Consider the following 26,389-nt stretch of genomic DNA (forward strand, 5'->3'; position numbering starts at 1 on the left):
GAGCACGAGCGATGGCATTCGTAGCTTCCTTTTTTTCGTTGGCTAGCATTATGCAGAGGCATTTTATAACTCTTTATCGTTTAATCTTGTTCGAGAGAGCATGTCTCACATTAAAGGACACATAACAATGATAAGATAAACGTATTTCTTGAGATAAATGCAGTATCGTTCGTCGCATTTCGAACCGTCTTCTCGTCGAGCACGAGCGACGGCATTCGTAGCTTCCTTTTTTAGTTGACTAGCATTATTGTAAGGGCATTTTATAATTCTTTATCGTTCAATCTTGTTCGAGAGAGCATGCATTATATATTGAAGGACACGTAATAATGTAATTTATGTTAATATTAAATTATTATTAAGTAATAGCGAAAAATATACATATTACGTATTCATTGGGACGCTTGAAAGATCATAAAAATTATAAAAAGAATTTTAAGTTATGAGGGAAGTGAGAATCTCGAGTTTGGAGTCGTCAGTAATTTCTCAGAAATCGCTTCTGTTACGCGGGAAGCATGATGAGCGAAGAGGTTGCAGTAGGTATTCTACAGCGCGGCGCCCGAATCCTTAAGATTTTGCGCGCTTTTTCGTCTTAATAAACGGAAATAAATAATTGGTAATAATAAAAGTGAGCAATTCTAATAGAGTAGAACACGATCTAAAAAGTGCTTTTTGAATCATCTTTCTATCATTTACGGTTGCCGAGATATAAGCGTTTTACGAAAGTCAGAAATCATTTTACGCCCGATATTTACGGCACGCGCGCGCTTATCATGTTAAATAAACGGAAGGACGCAATTGTTAGTAATAAAATCGAGATATTCCAATAGTGCAGAGTATAAACTAAAGTGTCCTTTTTGAATCATCTCTATATCTTCGGTGGTTGCCCAGATATTTGCGATAAACGATAGGGAAGACTTTCTCGCGCCAATTAGCCAGCGACACATGGTCTTGACCTACTTGAGCGGCGAACGGCGGGCGGCGGGACAGTTTTGTCACGAGCTGTATTGATTGACCTACTTTCTAAATTGGCCTTGACCTAGATCGCCGAGTCCGGGAATGCCGGCGCGCGTCGTAAATATTTGGTGTTTTCGCTAACTGATTTTTAAAGGTTTAACTGATTTAAATTTAAGTATAGCGAGTGGCCCGCTTCCAAAGCAGCGTCGTTTACGTTGTCACAGCTGCCTCCCTAATGTGAGATGTATTATTAATGATATTGCAATCACACTAATCACATTAGAGCTAATTACAATATTTTATGTCGTTTTTGAATGATGTTTATATCTGTGGTGATTGCTGAGATATACCTATAAGAATTTATTAATCGTTGGCTATGCATTATGCAAAAACATTTTATAACTCTTTATCGTTCAATCTTGTTTGAGAGAGCATGCCTCACATTAAAGGACACATAACATTGATAAAATCAACGTATTTCTAGAGATTTATTAGTCCCGTGTCGTTCGTAGCATTTCGGATCGTCTACCTTCTCGCCGATCGAGCGCAAGCGACGGCATTCGTAGCTTCCTTTTTTTCGTTGGCTAACATTATGCAGAGGCATTTTATAACTCTTTATCGTTCAATCTTGTTCGAAAGAGCATGCATCACATTAAAGGAGACATAACAATGATAAGATAAACGTATTTCTTGAGATTTAGTTTTGTGTCGTCCGTCGCATTTTGGACCGTCTTCCCGCCGAGCGCGAGCGACGGCATTCATAGCTTCCTTTTTTCGTTGGCTAGCATTATGCAGAGGCATTTTATAACTCTTTATCGTTCAATCTTGTTCGAGAGAGCATGCCTCACATTAAAGGACCCATAACAATGATAAGATAAACGTATTTTTAGAGATTTATTAGTCCCGTGTCGTTCGTAGCATTTCGGACCGTCTTCCCGTCGAATGCGAGCGACGGCATTCGTATAAGCTTTTTTTTTTTCGTTGGCTAGCATTATGCAGAAGCATTTTATAACTCTTTATCGTTCAGTTTTTTTCGAGAGAGCATGCGTTATAATAAATGGCACATAAAAATAACATAACGTCATTTTTAAAAAATTATTTATATCTGTACGCCAATTTGAAAACTTTATTTTGCCTGTCGATTCGCTTTTTCAATATCGTTCCAAAACTTTTATTTTTAAACTTCGAGAAGCATATACTGTTAATTGAAATAAACATTGCATTATTAATTTCTAATGTATTTTGACACAGATTTGACGATAATTACTACTAGGATATTAGTGATTATCGATCGTTGTTGGCTTATTTTAAATCAACGAGAAAGCAATTGTCCGCAATTGTCCGATTAAATAAAATTAACGATATACAAAAGTTTTCTTTTGCTTATAAAATAGTACCTGCAATATTTTATTGGTGTTTATTAATTAATAGAATAAACTGTTTACTAAAAATTTATAGGTATATTTTATCGAAGATAACATATACATTACAGTTAATTTCAATTTGTTATCTCTTATTGCTAATCTTGCGATATTCGTCGCTACATCTTGCGTGCGCATGAATTATCAATATATTATACATTCATATCGCTATGTATTATACATAGCATATATAATATATATGCTTATACTTGGCACAAGACACCGTGTCTCTTGATAAGCAAATGTAATTAATAATAAATACATTACAAATTTAGTAAACAATTCATGTTAGTATTAAATAATTATTAAGTAATAGTGAGAAATATATACATATTACGTATTCATTAAGACGCTAATTGAAAGATCATACAAATTATAAAAAGTATTTTAAGTTATGAATGAAGCGAGAATCTCGAGTTTGGAGTCGTCTGTAAGTCCTCAGAAATCGCTCCTGTTACGCGGGAAGCATGATGAGCGAAGAGGTTGCAGTAGGTATTCTACAGCGGCACGCCTACCCCTACTTTTACCCATCTCTTGAATAACGGCGCGGATGCCCAACCTACGGCCAATCAGAGCGCTGGCGGTAATGCAAAGATGGGGCAGTAGGATTCCGTGCTCTGACCAATAGCAGCGTGAGTCCGCGGAGGCGATGTGGGGAAGGCAACACCCTCGCTTAGAATGTCTCCGTCGACCTCCTTGCTCAACATGCTATGCTAATACTTTTGCCGATTTAAACGAAATTTTCGACGCCGAGAATCGCCATTTTCGCCTAACCTCTCATTCTAATAGTAATATGTACCTACTTTCAACCATTTATATTTTATATGATCTTTTGTGCATGTCTATGATACGTGATCAAATTCATCTAATTGTTTAATTTTAACCTATCATTGAAATATGAAATTTCTTTTATTATTATTATATTTATCAATTATATTGGTTTAAATTACAAGTAATTCACACGTATGCGGCATGCAAAACGCTCCAACTCATTTCTCACGCTAACCATGGCACCATAGAAAATTGAAGGGACCCATTAATATGTACGTGTTTTCTGTGAAACAGTAAGATACATTACAATGGGAGCTTTCCAGCAAGCGACACATGTCGACACAAACGTCGTTCTATCTCTCTTTTTTGGCAATAAGTAATAAAGACAAAACGACACTTGTGTTGACTTGTGTCGCTTGCTGGAAAGCTCCCAACTTACATTACTTTGCTAAAAAAAATTGTAATTATTTAATAGACATTAAGAAATTTGTGAAACATTTAAATGTTATAGTTGTGTCAACGTATACTTTCTGAGACCCGATACTCGTTTAGTATAGGGTAATTCGGAGCTTTGTTTTTCTCGTCGGTCATCATTTTGTAACAGCACATTTTATAACATTTTATTATATAGTTCTTTTAAAAAGTCACACCTTGCATTTTCAAATGCAGGGCATTGTTAATATAAAGATAGTATATAATTTTTAATTGAAATTAAAAAATATTTAATTAAAGAAACTTGGTGCTGCTTGATCTCGAAATATAATAAGGTAATAAAAACAAATAATGTTTTTAATTTAGACCCGAACATAACACACACACACACACACACACATACATCGTGCATTATATTCTTTCATTTATTTCGGCCGTTCTTGTTCCAGCAATGTCAAGTTTTTGCATTAAATATTTTTTTTATTTCAATTATATGTATATATTATATACATTTCAATAACTTTTTATTAGCTTGGATGGGTTTAAAAATGTTGAATTTTTTAAAACGTTTATCATACTTCCTCTTTTTATTTTGCACAATTTTCTGATTTTAACATTTTTTTGAAAAACATTTTTAACTGTTTTAAAATTATGAAATGTTGAACAATTAATGCTTATTCACCTAAATCTTTCTTTTTACAGAAATTAACGCTATTTATGTTGTAATGCACAATTATTTTATATTTTTGATTGGATATATTAAAACAATTTTTTGCACAACAGTTTTTCATATTGGTAATTATACATTATTCTCTGAAATTATCTGCGTTTTGTACTTATTTTATAGATACACGCAGTATTAGACTTTTGTATATATTTTTCATACAAAGTCTCTATTAATACGAGTAATATTTTTTGCACTCTGTGTTAAATTAAATTTAATCAATTACTTAATCGTGATTTCGATGTGTATGTATATGATATATAGAATAAGAAAATAAAAAGGAGAAGAGCCATGAACATTACTGGCAGTTACATCAGCGAAAGAGAGATAAAGAGAATAGATATACGCGTAAAAGAGAGGGTACGTACATAGATCTCATACGGCGCATGTGCTTCTTTCGTTAAAACGACGAAGTTGAGAGCGCGGCGTCGAGACGATTTTAGAACGGAGCAGGGCCTCCTACCGTCAGACGTCGTAGCATAGGGTGTGCTGTATTAATATAGGATCAAGACAGAAACAAGTTGGTGACGGTGGTGGCGGAAGACGGTGCAGGTCTTCTTGAGTACCTAATACACGCGCGTATGCATTTCGACCCTCTGCGAGTAATGTCAACGTACGGAAAGAACGTTCTACGTAACATCTAACGAGATGACCTTAACAGGTAAGATGCACAATTGAGTTGTCGTAACGTGTTTGCCGGTATAGCCGGTAGAGCCGGCAACGACGAACCAAAACGATATCTTAATCGATACAGCCGGTTCATAGACAATATGACGGAGGATGACGGATTTTTATAAATCTTATATATGTCTTTTATACATTCTTGTTATGAAAAAACGATGTGTGTGTGTGTGTGTGTGTGTGTGTGTGTGTGTGGCTTGTCAATTGTAATTATATATAAATATAACAATATATAAATAAAGTATTACAACAAGAGGATGGAAGAAGATATAAAGCGTGTGTAAGTGCTATTAATATATATAGATAAAATAGATAAAATACATATGATAAATGATAACTTGGTCTAAGAATTGTGAATTAAAAAATTAATGCAAACAAATAAGTAAAAATTGTGTGTGTGTGTGTGTGTGTGTGTGTGTGTGTGTGTATGTGCAGAATTATTATACAATATTTATTATTAACAGTGATGAAATTTATTCGCTACTTGTATATTATACTTATATATATAAGATTCTTGTAATTCTTGTAATCAAGCGTCATCGCTAAGTTTTGCCTCTGATATAGCTGTCAATTTTACAGATTCTAATATATATGATATATATGTCGTGATATTTTACGACTGATGTAAAACACGTGATTGAAGGAATGTTTTAAAAAATATTTGGTTTTATAAAACATGCTTAATAAATGATATCTTCACAAATCGATTCAATATCAAAATCGACGGAGTTGTTTACCAAAATTTTTGCTGGTTAAACATAAAAATTTTTATTTATATTAATGGTGCAATCTGAGTGTGCGTCGGTGAGTCTAATCGAAATACGGAGAGCACTTGAGGTCGCAAAATTTGCAAGAAAAAGCAATTTTTCGAAAGAAATTAAGGATCTTTGAAATTTAGATAAATCCGCTTTACGGTTTATGTTCTTAAATGGCTTTGCTTTATCACATTTTTGCTATATAATCATCTACATTTGTGCTATTATTTTGCGTGTACGTACTACCGTCATCCCTATAGCCATTAGGCAAAACACGTGAGTCTCGAAATAGCAGGTAGCTTTTCGACAGAAAGTTTCCTCCCGTCATAGTGTGTATCGATAAAAAAATGTCTCTTCGATAAGAGACTGACATTAAAGTTAATAAGAAATTTTTTATATATCTTAAAACGCAATAGTATAATTAATTAATACTGTGCAATATAAATATATACGCAGATTATACGCTGAAAAATAAAGGGCCACCAGAATGGATCGAAGAAGATCAGATAGTGTCAGTTCAAGGATATGTAGGCGAAGATATCATTATCGAACTGAAATTGGCTCTATTCGAAAATTATGATGACTTACGGTTCGAACTGTAAGTATAATAAACGATATTTTACAGAATACAGAATAAAATGTTAACAGCTTTGCATGTGTTTCTGTTGCACTACAATATTTTAATCTGGAAACAATATACTCAGTTCACGCGTTATCGTTCATTCTCATACATTGGCCTTAATTTTATGTAGAACCTTGGGACGTGCCAAGGATCAAACGCGAGTTATTTTGAGCTGTCGCGCACTTAATTTCAGAGAACCGAATTACTTGCCGCAGGTAGCCTCACTCAATATTTCTGCATGGATCATTACTTTGCCAATAAATGTGAGCAATACGTTCGTATACTTTCAACATTTAATTTAAACATCAATAAAAGAAACCTAAGAAAATGAGCAATACGCTACTGTAATAGTTTTCACGCGCGATATTGATCATTAAAGACTAGAGGTAATGATAAGTAATTCTTGATTTAAAAAGGCAGCATGATCCGATATATAATTTCAAAATATATTTAAAACGCACCGTGTGACTTCGCTTAGTTTTATATCTTGAATAAGGTCGAGAAAACTAAATATTATAATAACGATTATTGTTATTATAATATTCCTATTCATGTAGATACATATACATATTATGCAATGTCTTAAGAAAATCAAGTCGTGTCAAGGAAATAAAAGAAATGCAGATTGCTGTTCATTATACGTTTTACTCCTTTATATTATACATATAGTATAATATATTACTTTTTATTCTGATATATAACAGACTGAGAACATACATGGATTAAGTAAACTGCTTCAGGCATACATTCGAGATTACCTCTGATGCATTTATGCAATGATTTAACATACGCATCGTGCTAGTGTTAATCGAATTTATAATGTGAAATCATGTATTCCGCATATTCTTTGGATCAGAGTATTTTTATCGTAATAACGACGCAGACACAATATCACGATAATAATACGAGTAAATTATGAAAATTTTGATATATTTCTCTGCCACTTTCTATATCCGTCTTCGTGCAACGAACATATTACTCTACGTAAGCTAATTTCGACCGCCGCGCCGCACCACGCGCTTGAAATTTTCACGAAAAGATGAAAGAGGCCCCCGCCCGCCCGGTCTAGCTATATGCCTCGGTTGACTCTTACTAGCTTCTAGCAAGCAAGAGATAGCATGAGATAGCCTATTGCTTAGAGTTCCTCGAAACTATCTCAACGAACTCGTTGATGGAGGTGGAAAATTGGGAGGGGACAGTTTGACGTTGGCGTTTCGCTATCAGTCTGACGCTGAGAGAGCGTCGCGACGACCGACGAATCCCTAAGAAAGGGTTTTAAATCATTCGATTTGAGTGCATCGGTACGCGTCTCTTACCTTATCGATGTTAAAAAGGTGGTTGTGAACTCAATTAAATTTGTAACTGCATGGTAATTGTTGAAACTGTAATTTGGAGCTCGGTCAATTATTTCTTCCTTGCTGTGCATTTCTTATAAACGATTTTTTAAATACAAATAATTGATTTAAATCATTAACTAAAAATATAAAAGAATTCACTTCCCGGTCGCAGATTTTATCTTTGGATGGAAAATCTTTTAAGAGGCTCGAAAATCCATGATTGTAAACTTTAAAATAAAGATAATGACATGAAAGAACGAGGAGAGATAAAAAATTTAGGCATTATCGAAAGACAAGTTATTACTATTATCGCAACTATTAACACAATTTAATGATATAAAATTAAATCTAAATTAATGCACTGTGAAATCCTCGATAGATTCGAGACATATACCGATGCCTCAATGAAACGAATTTGCAGAGCGCCATCGCGCGCTGTCAGAATTCGATCGACCAATGTGTATCCCGCTAATTTTATCGCTCACGCGGTGCTCGCATCAGTGTCATGAACGAAGATTATACGCGGCAGATCAATACCTCGGAAACTAAAATATATGACAAATCATTGTTGATATTCGCAAAATTCGCACATTTCTAGATATGTGAAAGTACAGAGATAAAATGATATTGAAGAATCTCTAAAGATAGATCTTATATCAAGCCGAAATGTTGTGTGTTTGTAAAAGATTGTGGGCAATTTATGGCAATTACCTCATCGACGGTGCATTCTGATATATATAAAATAAAAAATTGCTTTCTTCATTTTGATTCATCATGGGAAGTGATTGCTGTAAATGCACTAACGGTAAAAAGAATGTTATTACTGGATCCTCGTCCGATGGATCGGAATACCGGTAGGAGAATAAAAAAAGTTCTTAATTTAATATTAATATTTCTACAAACAATTATACTTTCTTGAAGTTATCTAATAGCTTCTATCTAATAGCTATATAATATCATTCGTATTCTTAAGCACCTTGTAGGTATATAATATCAGTTATATATATATTGGTGATTGAGTAGTAAATTTTAAATTATATAACAAGCATAATATTATTGAATATATAAATATTATGTGCAAAATTACGTGTTTAATAATATGTAAAGTGAACACAAGAAATTAAGTTATACTGAAGGACGTCGTGTCACGTCAGATGCACACAGTTGCATCAAATTGCATGTTTGATACATTGATGTGTGATATTTTTAGGAACGTTCTACGTTCCTACTATTCTTTAAACAACGCGAATAATGATTTGTTTATATGAAAAAAGTAAAAGATCGCGTGTCTTGTCTACTTGTTAGACGTAAACGACTTTTTTTCTCGGTTCTGTGTGAGCTCGTCACACTGCGAAAAAGGTGACAAAAATAGGGCAGTAGAGCAATGCCAAGACTCTAGATCATTCTGTTGACTAAAATATGCCGGACCAATGTACAATATATTTTTACGTAGACATAGATGTAAAAACACGCGCACATGGAAAACGCGGGAAAATAATAGACATTCTTGACAAATAAAAACCATAGCAATTTTCGCTTTTTATTTAAAAATCTAAAATTTAATTTGTCACACACTTGTGACAAATAAATCTTAACACACATAAATGACCAATTACGCAGGTGAAGGAAATGTTTAGTAAAAATATTGCTCTTCGTATACATATTTGAGTATAATTTACTTCTGCATAGGATAGAATTAAATCTATTACTCATTAAGTGCGTAAATTTATCTAAAACTTGATCTGAATTAATTTGGAAACAATCCGAGTCATGTATAAAATTGAAAATGAGTAAAACCGGTAATAAACGATATAATAAATAAACATTAAATAAATTCGACGAAAGTAACAGTCGATCTGATTGAATCCATAGTCCCAAAAGAAAGTACAAGTAGGTAAAGATAGATTAAACTAATAAACGCGGATGTGCTTTGTATTGTTTAAACAGTTTTACTTTCTGCATTTCAATTCATTGACATCTACATTATACATTGCCGCATTACAAGATCTTCGTACTTGATAAATTTGTGCTACGTTTTCTGTTGTCCTGTATAAAATAGATCAATATTATTCTTACCAAATTTGCAGATTACGAGACGGATTACCAATTTCATCGGATCGTTATCAATTGTCGATGCGAGGCAATATCGTTCAACTGGCTTTGAAGCAATCGCGTAAAAATGATACGGGCTACTATTCTCTCGTAGCAACGAGACTCGGACAAGAAAACGATAAAGGAGCTTTAAAGAAAATTCATTTAAGCATCAGCGAACCAAGTTACGAAGAGGGTGATCCTCCTGTCTTCTTGAGAAGGTTGAGCGATCTTGCGGTGAAGGTTGGCACTCGAACCAGATTTCTCGTAGAAATTCAAAGTTCAACCACTTTGAAGGTACGATTTAATATACATAGCAATAACGTTAACAAGAAATACTAACAGAGGGCAATTTGTTTGCACGTGTATTAGAATATTAATTTAATTCGATAGTTTGTATATTAACAAGAGAAGAAAATTCTATTTGGCAACATACCCATATGTCCGTAACATGACGTAAGAGACGTCCGGGCTTAACATATAGACGGATAATGTATAGTACGTATCAACTATTACGATCAACCCGGAAGGTGAAACTGATGGTACTAGCAGTGACTTATTGTCAGACATTTCTCTTCCTCCTATCCTAGTACCGAGCAAAACGGGAAAGGCGAACTAAGATGGGCACCGGGAGGTCCATGACCTGAACTCGCGACGAAAGACGAAAGACGAAAGACGATGAAGAGTAAAGGAAGCTGGTTACGCGTTCTTGTGCGTCGTATTAATACTATTATTACGCATGCCCGCATACTATGCCAAGGGATATATATTCCGAAATTTCTTCGCATGCCTCTCTTCCGCCATGCACAAAGTAGCCTAATATATTATAGCACATTGCGTGTTACAGCAAATCGTATTTGTGATATATACGATATACAATATACAATATTACAATAAAGTAGTAGCAGCCGAATTTTCTTCTTATGACAGTGTTAAATTAAATTTACTAATTTCAGATAATTTGGTATAAAGATGACACGCCTATTTACGATGGACCTAGGTTCTCTCTCGTTCACGAAGGAAATTTTCATTGTGTTGATGTCGCCCCCGTTACAGTCGAGGATCAGGGATGCTGGACCTGCATGGCGGAGAATCATAGTGGAAGATCCTCGTGTACATCCACTCTCACCGTCATCGGTAATCAATAATTTTCTCCTGCATTTATTCGACGTTTTTAACTTAGCTCGCTTAAAATTAATAGCAAATTTGATTAATCTTTAGTTCCCAAGGCTTACAAAAAGCCAGAATTTGTTGAAGAACTTCGCGCGCTGCTCACTGAGACAGGCACCGTATCGTTGGAATGCAAAGTAATCGGTGTGCCTACGCCGGTATTGAGATGGTTTAAGGACAACAAGGAAATCAAAGCTGGCGATGTTTTTGCTTTGACTGCTAATCCCGATGATCCAACATCTCTCGGTGTTTACACCTGCGAGGCAGTCAATTGCATGGGAACGGCCTATTCCTCCTCAAAAGTAAATGCGCTCGCTATTACGATTGCGCAATAACAATTGTAACAATCCTCCTCCAAATTTTTCAACATCAATTTTATTGAACGGAACGTAGACACGTCGTTCTTTTATCCCAGGTTCACGTAGTTGGAAGAGGAAGTCGAGAAGGTTCATTGAAACCGGCAGATGCTTTGGCACCATCTGGACCACTTCCGATATTTAAGCAAATACTTCAAGACAAATGTTGTCGGATCGGAGACACTATCGTATTGTCTTGTCGCGGTAAATTAATTAATAATTATTCTCTCTGTTTTTTTTGTTTTTTTTTACTAATAATTACTTTGTGCTTATATGATGTATATTATACGTATATGGAACATCAATAATAATAGTTCAAGTACCACCCTGGCCGAAAGCGATCGCCTGGTACAACAAAGAAGGCCGCGTTGAGCCCAACGAAAAGTATCATGTAATGGAGGATGGCATCGGAGGATATTCAATCGAAGTAAAACAAGTAGAAGCCATGGACGAGGGTGAATGGAAGTGCGTTGCTACCAGCGAAGACAATATGAAGCAATTTACGAGCTGTTATGTAGCAATGTCTAGTACGTATTACAGTAATAGACAGAGCTAATTTATACAATCGTTCTTTAACAATATTTTATTTTATTTTCTACAAGTTCCAAGGAACTACAGAAAACCGCGCTTCATGGAAAATCTGAAAGCAGTCTTGACGGAAGAAGGTCTTGTCTCGTTCGAATGCAAAGTTGTAGGTTTTCCAACGCCATTACTGAGATGGTTTAAAGACGGTCAAGAACTTAAACCAGGGGACGTCTATCAGTTAACCGGGACTAATTCATTAGGTACGCATTCGCTAAATTTATTACACATCCTTTTCTTTTTCTCTAGTCTCCATTAGAGCATAGATTTATTCGAAAATATTCAGGTTCTTATTGCTGTATCGCGAGAAATTGCATGGGCGAAGCCAAAAGTACAGCTGAATTAACCATCGAAGACATACAAAATCAATTAAACGAAGAAGAACGTTTCCAGCTTTTGAGCACTAATCAACCACCAAAGTTTATAAAAGGTCTCAGAAGTTGTGAGGCAAGGATAAACGAAGATTTTCGCTTTACAGTACAAGGTAGTCATATTTTCCTTATTCTTTCCAATAAACAAATTGTTAAATGACTGTTATTCTATTTCACACGGTTTTACATTACACTGATAAACGTATTTCTTTTTTTTCCTTTTTTTTAGTTAGCGTAGTACCAGAACCGACTCTTTCTTGGTATAGAGATGATGCGTTCATGGATGAATCTGACAAATATCACGTAGCAAAAGAGAATCTTGGCACATGCCATTTTGAAGTGCAAAAGCTCGAATTTGTTGATCAAGTGAATATTCATGAAATATATAATCATATTTATTGTAATATAAGACATTTATGAGCGTTTTTTCTGCATTTCTTTAGGCCGAGTGGAAATGCGTAGCAGCAAATGATTTCGGCCACAGCGTCACTTCCTGCTTCTTGAAGCTAATCATTCCCAAGCATTACAAAAAACCGAAATTTCTCGAAAGCTTACGCGCAATCCTATCGGAAGAAGGCGCTGTAAATTTAGAGTGCAAGGTTATCGGTGTTCCACAGCCAGTTTTAAAATGGTATAAAGACAACGTTGAACTCAAGCCCGGTGATATACATCGAATCATTTCCGGACAGGATGGCACTTGCTGCTTAGGAATATATACCTGCGAAGCTACCAATTGCATGGGAACAGTCAGTAGTTCCGCGTCTTTATTAGGATTCGAAGGTAATCCCTTTGCGCATTACACATAGCAATTTTAAATTGTACGATTTTTATAGGGATAATGATTCGTTTGTATGAAAAGTATAAAAACTTTTTCTTAGCGATTCCGTTACTTTCACATTTTATATTGCTATAGTATCCCAAGCGAGCTTTATAACTTGATTTTATCTCACAGACAGAAAAGATGCAAAAGAAATTCAGTCGTCAAATGGTCACGAACTAGCGAGAAATTTATCGTTGTCAACGATACATGAGGAACGAACGTCTCAACTGTATGACACACCGCAAACGGATCATTCTGTTACTTTGGACGAACGGGGCGAGGTGTCCTTTAGCTTTGACGGCAAAGAAGTATCAGTGAGCTTATACGAAACGCCTGATCTAACTGAGGAAGAGGCACTACAGATTGTTGAGATGTACGCCGATCAGCTGTCTGAGCATGTAACAGGTAAAAGATTTAACTTAATTTTTGTTGATTCACAGTAGGTAAAATGTAATAGTACACATATTAAGAATAATTATATATTAAAAGATTGCGTTTTTGTATAGAACACAATGTGATTGAGCTACCACCAATGAGATTTGTCAAAGAAACGTCTACGACCGGTAATTTGTTAATGGAAGCTGTAGTGATCGATGTATCTCCTGATTATTTTGTTAGCGCGGAAGACGGTGATGATTTACGGACAGAAGCTGATTTCGAAGATGTCTCCATTATGGATGATGTTACGCATGTTCTTTCGTCACCTGAACGCGATTCCCGAGGTTCCTTGAAAAGATCAGCTCGACACAATGCGAACGAGGACGAAACAGTTCCTAATAGGCCACCTCGAAAAAAATCACTGAGTCTATCAGCATCAAAAAGCGAAAAAAGCGAAAAAAGCGAAAAAAGCGAAAAAAGCCAACGAATAGAATCTGAGAGTTTCCATAGCGCACAGAAAGACGAGCCACCATTGTCCCCGCTTTCATCTTTGAAACAGGATGACAGCGACACTTTTGCGGACGCTTTATCTTCTGCACATCTCTCCATTACAGAAAGTCTTGTCCAGAAACACATGACATCGGAACACGAAACGGCAGATAGTAGAAAACGCAGTTTAAGCGCAGGAAGATCAACCGGTTCCAGTCTGGACGATGGAATCGGTGGTGATTCCTCTTTCGATTCAATGATCGGTACTCCTAAAAAAAAGCAACGTAAAAAGAAGCAACAGAAGGACAAAAATAGTTCCGAAGAATATTCCAGCCCTAACGACTACGAGCGAAGAAGACGAAGCGGATCGGAAGATAAAGTTGATACGAAGATAAAACGTCAACTTATAGAATCAGTTGAGAAAATAGAAATGGATAACAGAAACGGAACTGAAGCGGTAAAGGAATTAATTACCGAAGAAAAATTGTCAGATAATTTAAAAAGTGCGAAAGAAGTTAACAGCCATGTTTCGGAAGAGATTCAAGAATCGGCAAAAGATATTCTTTCAGAATCAAGAACAACTCTACGCAGGGCTTTGGAGATTTTTAATGAAAAAGTGCTCGATACCGCAAGTGCACCGCAATTTTCTAGTATTTATGAGCGGATTGACGATATACGTCAATTATTGGAGATTTCAGGAAGAACAGATGCAGACATTGAAACCTTGACCAATCTGGAAACACCTCTGCGTTCATTATTAAAGGAAATTAATGAAATTACATCAACGGAACATGTAGAAATCATTTGCAATATTCTCGAACCATTCATCGTTCAATTTTCACGTGTTATTGAAAATCTCAATGTACTATCTTTGCAACCAACGCTCGTAATTTTGAAAAAATTCAGCGATCCTATTTGTAACATTTCTAGCAGAACAAAAGAATTATCTTCGATAAAGTCAATCTCCGGTTTCTCCGGCAAGTTTCAAAATATAGCTGAGGCAATTGTAGATCCATTAATCGATATTCAATCGATGTTTAATGGGATTTTAAATTATATCGAACGACTGAAACTTACGGTAAATGGATCCACCGCAGCAAGTGAGTCACAACAAGTTTTAACAGCGTCAAGTCTTGTTGCATGTTTAATAGAATTGAGAGAGTGCGTATCTCACACAGCGCATTCCGCGATGACGTTGAAAGAGAATGAGACATTAAACAGCTTGATGGAATTTAGAGAGCCTTTATTGGATCTTCAGTCAATTTTAACGTCACTGCAGAGATGTACTTTTCGCGAACTTTCAATGATAAAAGAAATAAATGTTGCCATTTTAAAATTAAAGAGTGTCGTTACAACTATATTGAAAAATTCTGAAAATTACGATGTAATTTCCCGGGTAGAAGCAACTCTCAAAATATTGGAAGATACCGATGAACAAATGTCAAAATTAGTGGAACAATTATCAGAAACAGAAGCGATTCAAAAACACATGTTGAAGAATTTAAATATTGACCAAAGTTTAAGCAATGTGCATTTTGCTCTATCATCAGTTTTAGAAAAGCAAGAAAAGCACATAGCCTCATATCATTTAATTACAAGTATTGAGGCATTACGTCAGTCAATCGGGTCTTCGGCTGTTACAATCGCTAATTTGAAAAATCCAATCGATGATGAGATAACTCAAGAAATAAGCAAACTAAATGAATTATTGTTAAATCTACAAAGAGATTTATTAACGGAAAAGCACGAACCACGAGAAGAGCAAATTCTTAATGATTTGATGAATCCTATTAGTATATTGAAAGAGATAGTTCACAATGTAATTGAAAGCAACTCTTCGATCGAATCAATAGTACCCATATTGGAATTGTTGGAAGATATAGAAAAGGATGCAGCTCTTATAGCGAAAGAAATATCAAAGAAAAAATATCAGGAAGAAAGTATTACACAATCTCAGAGAGAAAATACAGAAGAGAGAAGTAATTCAAAATCCAATTTGGCTAGTAAAATATGCCATTCTTTGGATCCTATTAAAAATTGGTTATCCGCTACATCCGAAGGCAGTGCGAACCATTATAAAGACGAAACAGAATCTGGACTGAGCTCAACAATCGAAGAATTGAAGAGAGATGTAAGTCAGATTGCCATTCAAACGTCATATTCTGAATTATCAAGTGATGAAAGTTTGATAAACGCACTGATTGATCTTCGAGAACCACTAGTAAGGCTTAAAAACGCTATTTCTACATATCACGAACCGGAAAATCTTTTAATTTTAGAAAACTTGGATCATCCTATGAAATATCTTCTGCAAACTATCATGGATGTTCTACGTGAACATGCGGAAGAAAAATCTCTACGGCCGATAATAGATATCATCGAACAAATTAAAAGTCAAATATCGGTTTCAATCAAAGATACTCTTTATCAACAAGAATTGAAACAAAATGCTAAAATATTTAACGTAGAAACGGAAGAAGAAAAAGAAGAAGAAGGAGCTAATACAGCTTCCCGAGAAACAATTCCAGGTACTCTTATGGAAGTTACTTCAACGCCACTTGAAGCCGGATCTATCGCATTGCTTACTGAGCAAACTATAACAGAAAACAATTCTAAAAACATAACCCATGATATCGTTCTACAAACCATAAAGAACGAAAAGCAGGAAAGAGAGGAAGATGCAAGTAAATTAATCATCATTTTGTCAGAAACTTTGGAGAAACTTCAATTGGAGATAACTAATATACTAGAAGATTTCGAAGAATCAACAACACAAACTGCTACAATTCCTCAATCGCAATTAGCTAATTCCATCGAAGAGTTAAGAAGGACCATTTCCACAATACGCGTAATGACCGTCTACGGTGAAGAAACTGGTTTATTTGAAGAAAAGCTTAATCAGACATCTTCAGTACTGACTAACTTAATGCAGCCGCTGACAAACATGCGACATCTTCTTTCCAAATCGCATGAGCACGACGTTTCAGAACTAATGATACTGAATCGATTGACTCCATTGTTAAGTACAATAGAAAATAACGTGATAAAACAGATAATCGATTTTGCCGGTACAGATGAAAATGTAGAAAAGGAATTTGAGTTTCTTCTATGCGCGTTAAAAGAAATCAAAATGGAAATTCCAATTGTAATTGAAAAAATATCGTTGAGACGAAAAATTTTGGAATACCTCTGGGACATCTCAAAACCTCTGGAAAGTATTTTAGAACGCATGAGCGATCTGGAGAAAGCTGCGGAAGAAACTCTCGAAACTGACGTCGCGAATATTTTAGGAAAACCAATCGCTGCTCTTTTAGAAGATATCAAGATTACTATTCAAGAAGTAAATATGTTAGATCGACGAGAACCATTGATTCTCGAGTTACGAAATCTTCTCGAACCTCTATTAGAATTTCACAGTTGTCTTTCAATGGTACAGAGCAGCCGAAGAAGTTTAGTTCCTGAAGCTTCTTTATTAGACGAGAGGAGAAGTGTTATTTTGCGAGCGGTCGACGGTTTGCGAAAACAAGTTTGTCATATTGTCGAAGTGATCGCGAATATGGAAGAAGCCTTCTTATTTAATGAATCTTTGACGTTGCTCAATTCCGCAATTCTACAGGTACAAAAACAAATTGGTAAGACCGATTATTCGCGCCGATCTAGTAGTGCCAATATTTCTCTTCGGCATCGACTTACTGGCACATTGAATCGCTTAGCCAACGCTATAATAGCTGTAGAAGAACACGCTGACAAAGATACATATGGAATAGTGTCCAAATGTTTGGAAGCATTACAGAAACAAATCTCTTTCGCGCAAACGCAATTTAATCAAATCGGTAGTGAATTAATTGACGAAGAGGCAATCGTAGAAGGCTTTCTTTATCCGACTAATCAACTTCTGTCGGCATTAAAAATTCTGAAAGAGAATACGCAAAAAATACCGTCAACAATTTCGCATAATTTAATAGTTCAGCTTCAAGAGCTAGCCGACTCTATCTCAGAACTAAGTTCTTCCCTATCGGTTTACAAAACAGGACTTGTCCAAGAAGGCGCTTCTGAAGGGGCACCGATCGTAGAGACTTTTTCTGCCGTTATAGATGTTTTAGATCACGTGAAAGATTCTATAACTGTCATAAAGCAGACAGTTGATGTAGAACAAAAAGCGAGCATGATTATCACGAAAGTAGAGAGTGTCATTGATGAAATTATAGAGGTATCACAAGAAGAAATTGAGAGCGTAATGATGGTCACAGAAATACCGTCGTCTAAAGCAACAGTTCAAGAAGTTGCTCAATCTGAAATTGAAGGTACACCTACAACGACACAAACGCCAGTTTTAGAAAATCTTGAAGCAATAATCCCCGTTGATCAAACAAAGGATGATCAAACAAAGGATGATCTGGCAGATATGAGAAAATACAAAGAAAATCAGAAGGAAACCGAGAGACACAAACATTTGACAACTGAGATATCAAAGTTTAATTCCGCAATAAGTAACTTGACACAGCCGTTAAAAGAGTTGATTAATTTTGTGAAATCTGCTAAACAAGAATCTCTGATTTCAAAATCTGAGGAAAACAAGCGGAAAATACAAGAATTAACAGCATTAATACAAATTCTTAATGATCTACAAGCTACAAATACTTCTATTAAGACAGTAATAGCTTCCTCGCCCATTTTACTATTAGATAGCCAATTTTCTCATATAAAAGATATTCTTGCTGATTTTGAACGGGCTGTCAACGCGGTCATTTCCTTGACCCATGAAGGAATAAAACCAGAATTAAAGATAAATATCATGGCTTCTTTACTATTTATATCCAAACCTTTAGATGCTCTTGAAAATGTATTGGCATCTATATGTCAGACAATCTGTGAAGACAGATATATTGACAAGAACGGAGAATCATTATCTGCAATCGCAAAAGCCTTAATAGCGTGTATTAATGATACCATTAAATCTCTAAATGAAGTGCAAGTATCAAAATATGATAGTATTACTGACGAAAGAGAAACGGAAATAAAGGAAGAAACGAAAGTAAAGGAAGAAACGAAGGACATTGAAGAAACAACTGCGCGACCCCTCGAGGAGCTTATAGAAGCCATTATGGAGTCTCAGGAACGGGTAAAATGTGATAGAACTTCGCTATTGGAATCTAGTTCGCCTTCCACGGACGTGATCGAGACGAAAAGCATCGATAATTTAAAATCCGTAGAAGTAGAATTAAATGAAACACTTGTTAAAGAAGTAGATGGTTCAATGAAACAAGATACAGTAGAGACCCTACAACAAACATTAATATTTTCATTAGAATCTAGTCAAATCGGAGAATCACTTACTGAAAACATAGGGGAGATAAAATCGTTAGTAGAACCTTTAGAAAAAGTTGAAGAAAACTTAACAACAATTGATCTACAAAAGGTAGAAATAACTCAAATATCTGAAAACAGTATGATTCAGGAAGAACAAATAAAAGTTGAAACTTTGCAAACAATTATCTCTTCTCTTCAAGCATTGTGTAAGTCATTTGACGAAATCGGAGAAATGGAAGTTTTAGAATCTTCCGATAAGAAAACGGTCGCATTCTCGGCTTTGGTGGAACCGTTATTAAATTTACAAATTGCATTATCGTCGAAAGTTACTGAAGATATTAAACAAAATACAGTGACGTTACTGAAGTTATCTGTCATAAGCGTTTTGGAAGAACTACAAAAATCAATTGTTACAGTTCAAGAACAAGTTCAGCTTAATACTGTAGCTGAAGCCAGTTCGAGTAAAACGTCTAAAATGTTTTTAGTACAATCGGTCGTGGAACCATTAGAAGACTTGAGGATGTCAATTACTTGTATTCAATCTGACCCAACAATTAGTCAGTTTATCCAGCAAGGAGCAGAATTATCGAATGTCGAACAGATCACGATCCTGCAAAATCTTACTAAATCAGTGGTGCAACTTGGAGAAAGATTTACGTCTATTATTAATCAAGTAAAAATAAAAACTGTACCACCATTGCAAATAATTAAACAAAAAGATCAAGAGCTAAATCCAGAAATTTTACATAAAATTATTGATCCAATTCACATTTTGCGAGAAACACTCTCTCAAATTGAAAACCTTAATAGTTATGAAGCCGAATTATTAGAACTGCCAGAACAGAAAAGAAAGATTGCTCAGTTGGGTGCAGTGATAGGCTCTTTGGAAAAATTAGAACAATCATTAGTTATAGGTACGCAACAAATTACAATCGCGCAGGAGGGAGTTGTGAAAGAACTTAGCAAAAATCAAAGTTTGTTGGCAAGTGCGAATTTAAAGCCTGTGTTAAAAGAACTGAGAAATTCGATCATTGTAGTTCAAAAGCAGACAATTTTTAATGAAGATATTCCTGTATTAAAAACATTAAATGAAGCTCTAGAAAATTTGAAAACACCGTTAACAACAGTTGAAGAAGTCGTCGATCATATTGATAAAATTACTGAAATTGAGGAAGTATCAACTTTACTATCGTTTGCAAAGTCAGTAGAAGAAACAGCGAATCAACTAGTAGTTATAGCTAAACAAGATATAACAAAACAAGCAATTAGTGAAACTTCTCTGTTAAAAACGATGACTATTCCGATTGAAGAATTGCAAAGTGCAATATTAAAACTCGAAGATCGAGTATCTCAAACGTTGGAGACAAAGGAATCGATAAAAGCTGTTACTTTAGAATGTATGATACAACCATTGCAAGAGTTGCAGCAATCATTTTTAACTGCATCTTATCAAGAAACCGTTCTAGCTTTGCAACGATTGCCAATCAAGTCGACATTGGACAACTTGAATAAATCCGTGGCAGTGATTCAAGATCAAGTTATGTTCATCCAAGATAATTTACTTGCGGGCGAGAATACAGATGATTTGATAATATTGAAGGATTTCACGAGATCACTTGGTAATTTAAGAACATCGATGGTAGTTTTACAACAATTGAATGCAATAGAAAACGCTGGTCAACAGATCGTAGAAATCGAGAATGCGTCCGCGTTACAAGCATTCGCCAAATCTATTGAGGAGTTCAAGAAATGTTGCTCCGTAATCGTTGAAAGACCGAGAATTATCGAAGCTTTTACGACAAATACAGAATTGAAACAATCAAATAAAGTAGGTGCGCATCTTATAGAAAATATTATTACACCTTTGCGAATATTACAGGAACAGATTTTAATTATCGAAGAAACTAAAATGCAAGAATCTGAGATTTTGAATGTTACGGAAATAAGGAAACCAGTTACTGTCTTAAGCAGTCTTGTTGGTCCCTTACAACAACTTGAAAAATCTTTCGTCGCAACGGTACAAAGGGAACATATTGTCGAACATGATGGACACACATTAACAACTGAATCGTCTTCTGTAAGTCTAGAGAAGCTTGCTCTACAACCTATTCTCGAGGAAGTACAAAGATCTATTGCTACTGTACAAGAGCACGTGATATTAGAAGCGGGAGATCAAATTACATCGGAAGCAGAAACTGACGCTTTATTGAAATCGATTGCGCAGCCTTTAATAGATTTAAGAGCTTCTATCGCATCTATTCAGCAAGTGACCGCAACTGCACCTGAGTTTTTAAATGAACTCGTACAAGAACAAAATGTTTCGGCATTGGAAACTTTTGCCGAAACTCTTCATAATCTGACGGAACGTATAGCAATGTGCAATCATCAGCAGATAATCATGGAGCCTGCGGCTGACACTATCTCCGAAGATGCTTCGTCTTTAAATACGTGGGCAGATGTAATCGATGAATCTTCTTCAAAAATTACGCGTCCAGTAGTGATCGATCAAGGCGCGATCGAATCTCCAGTCGAAGTCGCAGTATCGATGTCCGAAGATGAAAGCTCTAGCTTGAAAACATTAGCAAAGCCATTAACTGAATTACGAGAATGCCTAGCCTTGATCGTCGAAGAGCAAAAAGCAGTCCCGCCATGCGATACGACAGGTTCTTTACCAGAAAAAGAAAATATTTCTTTGATGAAAACAATAATACAGCCTTTATCAGAATTAAGGCATGCGGCTGCAATAATTATTCAAGAACAAATGGCCATTGAACGTGTTAATGAACATTCATTCGCCATCGATGATAAAAATGAATTTGTTCTTCGTCCTTTGATAGAACCACTCGAAGAATTACGTCACTCTATCGCAGTAATACAGGATCAGATGTTGATTGAAACACCAACGAATCGATCGAAGAACGATGTCATATTAGGTGCATTGGCTGAACCTCTGTTCGACCTCCAACGCGCTATATCTGTTTTAGAAACACGAGTAATGTCGCCGGTGTTGGATGTTGAATCGATGCCCGAAAATGCAAGCAATAAATGGATTACGGAATGTCTAGCGACTCCTCTGCACGAAATAGAGAGATCGATTGCTGAGATTCGACAATGTAACATAATAGAACCTGAAACCATAATTGTGGAAGAGCAAACAAGAACTTTAATACCAGACTGGTCCATTATCGAAAAATTAACAAAACCAATGGAAAGTATTAAATCAGCAATATTACGTATGGAAGATGACTCTATAGAAATTCAAGTTCTCAAAACAATGGAAATACCACTTGCTAATGTACAAGAGAATTTAACGTTACTAACAAGTAAATATAATTTGGGTGATGAAGAGAAAGAGAGTATCGATACTTTTATCGAATCTCTTTCCAATTTTGAAAAATGTATTTTATTTGTCAAGGAAGAAATTATCGACAATGGAGTATCTAAACAATCAGATATGATGAAAGTTGATGCAATATCCGCCATTCTCAATATACCATTAACTGAATTAAAATGTTCTCTTGCGACTATAAAGAAATCGCCAAGCGTAAATCTAAATAATTTGGAAAGACCGTTAAAACTCGTGCAGAACGCGCTCGAAACAATTGTATCTATACAACGAAATAAAAAACTTTCAGAATTATCGACGAAAATAATAAATAGTATTTCAGATATTGACAAGTCAACCGAATCTATCGAAAATAAATTAAAGCAGCAACAGATGTCGGCCGTTGAAATTTGTATCGAATACGAAGCACTTGGAATATTGACAAAATCTTTACAGAATATCAAACAATGTATTATACAGATACAAGAAAAACCAAATACTGCCAATTCAATGATTAGTGCTCTTCAGAAACTCGAGAAATCTATAGCTGTAATGCGAGAGCAATCAGCCGATAAACCATTGGCGGAATCGCAACATACGAACTTCAGTGTTCTTTCAAAAAGTTTAATACCGTGCCTATACGAATTACAAGAGTCAATAGAAGCAACTAAAACATTATGGCATGAAGAAACGGTACTAGATGGATTAATGATTCTTGAGAAACCAATTTGTAAATTGCAAACTGTGATGAACATTATATGTGACCAGTCTTTGGAAGAAATGATTTTAATAATAAATAGATACAAAGCAGCTCTTCAAAAGAAATCTGTAAAGCAAGAAATAGAAGTATTTGAAATTGAGACAGTTGTCGAAAAAGACGACAAAACTAATGAAACTGTGAAAGAAGAAATAGATGAAACTAAAATGGTAAAAGATTCAGCAATAATTAATGAGAAAGATAAAGTAAACGATAAAGACGAAGAAAATAAAAAGATATCAGAAAAAAGGAAAGAAAAAATAGAACGAGACGAAGAAAAAGATTACGAAGAATCAATGAAATTAATACACGAAGAAGAGATTAATCAAATAAAAAATAAAAATGAGAAACAAAAGAAAGAAGACGTAATTCAAGAAATGCAAAAGATAAATAAAAAGCAAGAAAGCGAAGAAATTGAACGAGTAAAGGAAGAAATAGAGCAAAGTGAAAGAAGCATGAAAGATGAAAAAATAAAGCGAGATAAAAAGGAATGTAAGAAAATAGAAGAAACTGATAGCTTTGAAAAGCATAAAGAAACTGAAAAAATAAAGGAAATTAAAAATCAGCAAGAGAACATAGGTACAACTGAAAATATAAAAAATGGAATGGAGGAGTCCGAAAAACTTGTCGACGTCGGAGAAATGAGGAAAGAAAAAAGTGAACAAACAAACGAGGAAGATGTAGAAGGGAAGGAAGCAGAAAACAAACGAAAGAAAGAGCAAGAGATCGTGCAAGAGAAGGAAAAAATAGATGAATGTAAGAAAACTGAAACAGATCGAAGCATCGAAGAAAAAGAAGAAAATAAAAAAATTAAAGGACTTAAAGATATAGGAAAAAAAGAAGGGCAACCGAAAGAAAAGGGAGAAGAACAGCAAGATATAAAAGATACTGACAAATTAAAATCGACGGAACAATATGAGAAAAGAGATGCAACTAAAGAGGAAGAAGAAGAAAAGCGAGAAAAAGACAAAGAAACTGATATAGCACAACAAAAGAAACAGGAACCTGTAAAAACAGAAGTTGAAATGATACAGAAAGAAAAAGAGAAGTCTGACAAGGAAGCAAAAGCCAAAGAAATAAAGAAAAATATAAAGCACAAAATTTCCAAAGAAGATGAGAAATTAGACAAAGAACAGGAAAATCTTGAAAATAAAGAATATGCTGCACGAAGTCAAAATGAAGATGTTCAGAAAAAAGAAAACGCTAATTTGTTGAAAATAAAAGAACAAAAGGAAGGAAGGACGAAGGAAAAGATAGAACAAAAGAAACAGGAGGCAATAGAAGAGATAAAAAAGGAAGAAAGCGAAAAAACAAAAGACCAGAAGACTGAAGAGTTTGAAAAGGAAAAAGAGAAATTGAATAAAAAAGAAGAGTATGTTGAAGAGAAGATAAAAGAAAAAGGACAAAAGGAACGAGTAGAAGAAGTAAAGAAGCAAGAAGATGGGTTAAACAAAGAAACAATAGAAAAAATAAAAGGAGAAGATAAAGCAAAAAGTGAAAAGATTGAAAAACTGGAAAAGAAAAAAGGGGATTCTAGTGAAAAAAGTGAGATAAAACAAGAAGAACGAAAGAAAAAAGATAAAGTTAAAATATCGAGGAAAGAGGATGAAGAACGGAAAGAGATAACTAAGGCTGAGGAAATAAAAATTGCAGAAGATAAACAAGCAAGGACAAAGAAAAATGTACAAGAGGATAAGGAAATAGTTAAGCAAGAAAAAGATAAAATGGAAGATGAAAAATTAGGAAAGATAAGAGAGGAATCAATAGAAAAAGAGAAAGACGAAATTGTTAAAACAGAAGAAATAATACAGCAGGCACAATATAGATGTATAAATGACATAAAGAAAGAAGATGATACAAACGAAAGCAGAACAGAATATAAAGAAATAAATGAAGATCAAGAACAAAAACAAATAAAAGAAAAGCAAAAAGAAAAAGTAAGCGGAAAGGGAATCCAGGAATTAGCATTAAGAAGAGATAAAAATTTGCATATGCAAATAGACGAAGATTTAAAAAAACAAAAAGTTGAGAAAATGCTTCGGAAACAACAGGAAGAGAGCAAACAGGAATTTGAAGAACTGGAGAGAGTGAGAGGAGAAGAGAAATGGAAACAGCGAAAGTCGCAAAGTGATGAAAATCGGTTATATATGAGAGAAGAACGCATTAATAGAGGTGGTGAATGCAAAGAACAGAGAGAGGAAAACGATTATCAAGAGAGATATAATGATAAAAGACAGCATAAAATAGAAATAGAGCGCTTGGAAAAGAACAGAACTGTGAGGCAAGCTAAAGAAATGGCTGACTATGTATCTGTAGCGGACGAGGCAAGGCGCCAGAAAAGAAGTGAGGAAAAGAGAATTAGGAGAGATGAGACTGCTAGATTATTATGGGAAGAAGAACAAAGATTACGAAAAAGGCAAGAAGAAGAGAGATTCCGAAGTAGACAGAGAAAAAAAGAACAGATAAGAGAGAATGAATGGTCCAGAAAACGCGAAAATGAATCCGATCGCTTTCTTAGGAATATGTTAGAGGTCACATGCAAGCCCGACAAATCGACTTCAATGCTTTTCAATGCCGATTATTCTCGAGACTATACTTTTCGGTTTGATTCTGGTATCCCAATGCTTTCTAGCACTTCCAGATCATACAGCTGGAGAGATTCTTTAACGTCATTAAATCGGAAAAGGCTCGACGACTATTGGGATTATAAATTACGTAGTCCTTTTATGGATAAGTATTATTTCGATACGGGGTCTTCATACAAAAGACGCAGAAAAAGAGAATATCGCATGATTCGCGCGAGGTCGATCAGTTTGCTGAAATACGAAGACTATTCAACCGGAGATAGCGATGCCACTATTGTACCTAATACGCGCGTTCGACCTCTCCGACGCACAAAAGCGGACGCTATCTCACGTATCAATTTCGACACTTGTGAGTCTATTCCGTTTAGTTACACTGACATCCGTCAAAGTGAGGTAATTATTCAATATCGCGAACTACTGCTTAATAAACACTACTGCTTTACAAACAAGAAGGAATC

At 35.2% G+C, this 26,389-nt stretch overlaps 1 protein-coding gene across 4 annotated transcripts in view; it reads left to right on the forward strand.

Moving 5' to 3' along the window:
- Nucleotides 1-4,746: 4,746 nt before the first annotated feature.
- Nucleotides 4,747-26,389, forward strand: part of LOC139771764 (uncharacterized) — a 38,478-nt gene continuing 16,835 nt past the window's right edge. For 3 of the 4 annotated variants that reach the window (XM_071704781.1, XM_071704784.1, XM_071704783.1), the window contains exons 1-13: nucleotides 4,747-4,963; nucleotides 6,195-6,336; nucleotides 9,785-10,085; nucleotides 10,745-10,925; nucleotides 11,010-11,260; nucleotides 11,374-11,518; nucleotides 11,629-11,841; nucleotides 11,917-12,099; nucleotides 12,183-12,380; nucleotides 12,497-12,633; nucleotides 12,711-13,047; nucleotides 13,220-13,492; nucleotides 13,594-26,324. In XM_071704781.1, the coding sequence (XP_071560882.1) occupies nucleotides 4,951-4,963; nucleotides 6,195-6,336; nucleotides 9,785-10,085; nucleotides 10,745-10,925; nucleotides 11,010-11,260; nucleotides 11,374-11,518; nucleotides 11,629-11,841; nucleotides 11,917-12,099; nucleotides 12,183-12,380; nucleotides 12,497-12,633; nucleotides 12,711-13,047; nucleotides 13,220-13,492; nucleotides 13,594-26,324 (15,105 nt within the window). In that variant the 5' untranslated portion in view covers nucleotides 4,747-4,950. Of the gene's footprint in view, nucleotides 4,964-6,194; nucleotides 6,337-7,617; nucleotides 8,552-9,784; nucleotides 10,086-10,744; nucleotides 10,926-11,009; nucleotides 11,261-11,373; nucleotides 11,519-11,628; nucleotides 11,842-11,916; nucleotides 12,100-12,182; nucleotides 12,381-12,496; nucleotides 12,634-12,710; nucleotides 13,048-13,219; nucleotides 13,493-13,593; nucleotides 26,325-26,389 lie in introns of those variants that run through there. The other variant, XM_071704782.1, reaches the window with a different exon arrangement.

Source organism: Temnothorax nylanderi, unplaced genomic scaffold, assembly GCF_030848795.1.
Source record: "Temnothorax nylanderi isolate EJ_2023f unplaced genomic scaffold, tnyl_v1.0 TNYL_tig0044_pilon, whole genome shotgun sequence".
NCBI lineage: Eukaryota > Metazoa > Arthropoda > Insecta > Hymenoptera > Formicidae > Temnothorax > Temnothorax nylanderi.